This window comes from Solanum tuberosum, unplaced genomic scaffold (genome assembly GCF_000226075.1).
Source record: "Solanum tuberosum cultivar DM 1-3 516 R44 unplaced genomic scaffold, SolTub_3.0 scf00015, whole genome shotgun sequence".
In the NCBI taxonomy this organism is placed as follows: domain Eukaryota; kingdom Viridiplantae; phylum Streptophyta; class Magnoliopsida; order Solanales; family Solanaceae; genus Solanum; species Solanum tuberosum.
In genome coordinates, this window is record NW_006238941.1 from 1,013,154 (window position 1) to 1,018,503 (window position 5,350).

Genomic DNA, 5,350 nt, shown 5'->3' on the forward strand with positions numbered 1-5,350 from the left:
AAAAAGAAAGAAATTGTTACCAATAAAGTTTTCCATCAGATTTTCTAATGATCTCCTATCCCCAAATGTTGAAATCGAAGCTAAAATCTTACAATATCCAAATTTAAATCCCAAACTCTACTAAAAATGTTAAACAATGTTCAAAAATATAAAGACTCTCAAAAACCCTGAAGTAGACGGTGTGGGAACTCCTTTTCTTCTTTCAAAAATTGAATTTATGCAGTTCCCAAAAAATTAACACGCAGTCAACTCAGCGAATTAAGTCGGGATCATCGACTATTTCAGTGATGCGCCGAGTTGGTCTTCTTCTCACCTTTTGGCTTGGCTCCTTCATCAAATTGTTCTGGATCTTTTTGTGAGCTTGATCGCTATCGCTGATCTATTCAGCGCGTCGCCGAATCACCTGTTTGATCACAATTTTTGTTAGATGCATGGGCTACTTCGCTTGAACATTAGGCGAGATGGAGGCCCACTCGGTGATTCGTTGAGTAGCTTTTGCGAGCTCCAGTTGCTCTTTTCTTCAGCTTTTCCAACTTTTTCGCTCCTTTTTGAATCATAATGTCCTATCCTAACTCTTAAGCCTTCATTGCTGCATATTAAAAAATTAACATTAGTTATGAGCATAAAATAAGCATTGAGGACACTAAATCATTGAATAATAGGACCTAAATGAGTCGAAATTCCCAACTCATCATGTTCCTAGACGAACAGGTTTTGGACGCTTCTTTTGATCTTATCCCTTGGTTCACATATTTTTCTAATTATTTGGAAAGTGATGTGGTGTATTTGGATTTGTCATTCCACCAACAAAGAAAATTCATGTCTGATGTGAAAAAGTTTTTTGGGAGAAGCCTTGTTTTTTTTGTGCACTGATGGGATTATTTATCGATGTGTGCTTCACAGATGATGAGTATATTGGAAGTTTGCCATTCGTCTCTTGTAGGTGGCCATTATAGTGGTATACAGACTGCTCATAAAATCTTGCAGTGTGGGTATTATTGGCCTACTATCCACAAAAATTCTCATGATTTATCCAAGTTTTGTGATCGTAACCAAGAGAAGGAGGTGTTTCAATTAAACAAGAACTCCTAGTGACTCCTATTATGGTGATTGAATTGTTTGATGTTTCGGGCCTTGACTTTATGGGTCCATTTGTGAGTTCGAATAGGATGAAATACATACTTGCATCGATTGACAATGTGTCTAAATGGGTGGAAGTTGTTGCGCTTTCAAAAAATGAAGGGAAGAGTGTTACCACATTCTTCAAAAAGAATATCTTCTCCCGATTTGGTACATCAGGAGAGATTATTCACGATGGAGGTTCCCACTTTTGTAATAAGTTGTTGAAGGCGTTGCTTGAGAAGTATGGTGTTCGCTGCAGCGAAGCAACTCCTTATCATCCGTAGTCTAGTGGGCAAGTCGGAGTGTCAAATAGAGATATTAAGTAAATCTTTGCAATGGCTGAATGCAAATAGAACTTATTGGTTGAGAAAGCTTGATGATTCTCTATGGGCCTATCTCATTGCATTCAAGACTCCCATAGATATGTCTCCCAACCAACTTGTGTTTAGGAGTCTTGTCACTTGCCTGTAAAGTTAGTGCATAAAGGGATGTGGGCACTCAAGAACTTGAATCTAGATTGGGATGTCGCATCAAGTCAAAGGTTGAATGAGTTTAATGAGCTCGATGAGTTTCACCTCAAAGCATATGAATGTCCAGCCTTGTATAAGGGCAAGATGAAGAGGTACCATGCTCAAAAGATCAAAAAGTGTGAATTTGGTATTTATGATTTTGTACTTCTATTCAATTGAAGGATGCGTTTGTTTCCTAGCAAGCTCAATTCTAAGTGGACTAAGACATTCATAGTGGTACAAGTGTTTTCACACAAAGCGGTTGAACTTGAGAATAAGGAAGGAACAAGATTTAAGGTGAACGTTCAAAGGATTAAAGTCTACTTGGGTCAGCTGGAAGAAGTCAAAGACGCAATCGAAGAATGGGATCTTGATGAAGTTTGAGTAATAAAGAGGTCTGCATCGTGCCACGACATTAAATCAAGTACTATTTAAGAGGCAACCCAAGATGTAAATCTAGCCAATTTAAAAGATTTTTAGTGATTTTTATGGTTTGAAATATTTTTTATTGAGTTTTATGTTTTATTGAGTTTTAGTCTTGGCCAGATTAGGGTAGTATAGGGTTTGTGTCCAAAAAAAGTCAAGAAAATGTAAAATGGAAGTCCTAATATTTGTTACTTGTGCAAGAAAGAAAGAAAAATCTTAAAAATTATAAGTGCAGAAGGTTTTACGGTTCCCATTGATGACTTGTTGTTCAGTCAACGGCCTGTAAATGGAATCTGTAGAATCTAAAGTCCAAATACACCTGAAGCTTTAAGTCTACAGTTGCACAATACGAACCATCATTCGTTCAACAGTCTGTAGTATGAAATCGTAGGCCGCATGTATGTTTCTAAATTTTACTAAGTGTAGAGTGAAATGATGGAACCTATCTATGGACTGTCGATGAGGTTTCGCAGGTCCTATAAGTGTTAAATAACTTACCCGACCCGTGACCCAATTTAAATAAAAACCCTTTCGTTTCAAATTCATTCCCCATTTCCCTCTTCCCAACCGTTACAACTCTTCAAAATTGGTAACTCCTTCAAATTCCCACCCTTTCACTTCCATTTCCAACCCTTCAAAATACCATAATCCACTATATAATCTTTCCCTCTCTCATATTCTCCATTTCTTCTTCCTTTCTCAAAACCACCCCAAATTTTCTTCTCCTAATAATTAAAGGTCGCGGGTTCAAATTTTGTCAAGGTTGTTGTCAAGTTATAATGTACGCACTCACACAACTTCAAATTTCTTCTGAAAGGTACTGATTTTGAACCAAAGTATTTAAATTTTTTGTTGAAATCAAAAGTTGTTACTTGAACTTGGGTATAAATTGCTTGTTGAGTATGTACCCTAGGGATGAAATTATTGTGAGTTTCATCGAAATGTGTGTCGAACATGTGAATAAATGGCATAAAATTGTGTCCATGACTTATGGTTTGTGATTTGACTATTTGTTGTTGTGTTTAAATGCATGGCTAAACACTACGGATGAAGGAATACATAAATATATGTTCAAATGCATGATCTAGATGTGATTAGGATGAATTGATGTTGAAATATTTGTGCTGAAAAATATGAGTCTGAACTATAACAATTTTTAGATCGACGACTTTAATCTACGGGTCGCAGAGAGACCTATGGACGGTAGATCAAGGTCCCATCACTCAAAGGAATAAACCACTAGCCTAAGTTAGAAATGACGATTTGGCTTACGTTTTGTAGTATCATTGACGGACTGTACTTGTGAATCATCAATTCAACTTTTGGGGACTTAAAATGTCACTTCCTTACCTACAGGTGGGTCCTACGATACATAAAAGCTTCTACAGCGGCCCGTAAGAACCAACCATGGGTCCCAAAAACACTCTTTCCTGTAAAAACAAATTAGTTTTGTAGTTTTATTTTCTTTTTTTCTTGTTTTGTTTTGCATAGTTTGGGTTCAAACAAGTCTTCCATAGGTACAATGGTGCCAAAGAAAGCAAATACATACCAACGTAGGTGGAAGTTCATGTTTGTTGCACCTAAGGCCTGGCGGCAACTTGTTGTAACATATTGGAATCTAGTAGGCTAAGAAAGGGACCAAGTGAGAGGTCACAAGCCAAAGACTGAGCCTGGGCACACTTCACGAAGGCCAAGGCGAGCCGTGAAAGGCACCACAAGGCATAGTGTAGCTCGTGAAGGGCGCACAGTGGAAAACCAAAAAGTACTCACCTTTCATGAGCACCTAGACGGCTCGTGGTGAGCACGAAGGCGCATAGTGATGCCTGTGAAGGGGTATGCAATAGCCACTTTAAGGCTGACCCTCCACACGAGCCACTAGATGGCTCATGAAAGCCATGACGACTAGAGTAGTGGGTCTTAAGGGGAGTGGGATTTCAGGGAAAGTTTTCTAGGCCACTGGTCAAGGACCACGACTCCCACCATGGATCGTGTGATCCTTGACGGCTCATGAAGGGCACCATGTTGGGGGTTCGGCAGCTGTAAGTTCAAGGGCTTTTGGGTCTTTTCCAGATTTCTTTAAAATAATACTATGTCATTTTTCCCATGACTAGGACCCTTAGATAAGTGATTTTCACCCCAAATTAATTCATTCACTTCATTCTCTTCAAATTCACCAAAAAAAGTTGAGTCTTCCTCTCCTAAGGACATTTCGCTCTCTAGAAGTTTGAAGAAGAAGATTCAAGATAGGGTTCAAGGTTGAGCCTCCACTCTTCAATTTCTTTTGGACCTTGATAGAAAGGTATGCTAGCTTTTCATCCATGGAACGCTCGCATCCATGGAGCCCCCAAGTTCTCCAAATTGAAAAATAGAAATGTCCTAATTTGAATTAGGGTTTTCTTCCAAGTTATGAGTTCTTATGAATGTTGATTCAATTGATTGAATTATGATTGATTATGCATTAATTGAGAGGATTCTATGTTTTAATGATGAAATTACATCTACCCGTGCTTAACCATGTTTCGATGAAGAAATTGATTTAAGATGGGTTTTATTCTATGAAAGAAGAATTTATGGATTTATGTGTATTCTTATGGGATAAATAAGATACAATATGAATTTCTTTGAGATTTAAGCATATGTGATGATTTATGATAAGAATTTCTTCATGAGTGAAGCATATGTTATTAATTATTAATTTTTGATGTGATTATTGTGGAAGCGATTTTCCCACATCATTTCTTGTGTATGAATGTGATAGGCTTTCTCACATTGAACGACTCTAGGTTGAAAGGATTTCGCTCCTAAAATGAATCTAAGCTAAGGAACTATGAAAATTATTAGTGCTAGATGTGATTACCCATGATCCTTAAATGAGTAGGATAAGAGGCGATTACCCATATTCCTTAAAGTAGGACTAGAGGCAGTTACCCATGTTCCTATAATGCAAGTTGGACTAGAGGCGATTACCCATGATCCTAAGCAAGAGGACGAGAGGCGATTACCCATGATCCTAAGCAAGAGGATAGAGGTGATTACACATGATCCTTTATAAAAAGGCAAGAGGCGATCCCTGTGTCCTTAAAAGATAAGCTATAATATGCTATGATAAATGATGAGCTTGGATTGTTGCTTGAGTTTGCCTTCCATCATGAGTAAGACTAGAGGCGATTACCCATATCTAGACTTAGGAAGAATTAAGGTTACTTCGACAAGTACTCTTTACATGTTGAGATGATCTATTACGTGCATTGATTATGTTTTATGATTTACGTTGTCTAACTCTTATGTTATAT

The 5,350-nt window shown here is 37.8% G+C and overlaps 1 protein-coding gene across 1 annotated transcript; it reads left to right on the top strand.

Annotated features, from left to right (window-relative positions):
- The first annotated feature begins 1,610 nt into the window (after positions 1 to 1,610).
- LOC107063129 (uncharacterized) lies at positions 1,611 to 2,015 on the top strand. Its single transcript, XM_015314588.1, has 2 exons — positions 1,611 to 1,744; positions 1,814 to 2,015. The coding sequence occupies exons 1-2, from the start codon at positions 1,611 to 1,613 to the stop codon at positions 2,013 to 2,015; spliced, it is 336 nt and encodes a 111-aa protein (XP_015170074.1).
- Positions 2,016 to 5,350: the final 3,335 nt, after the last annotated feature.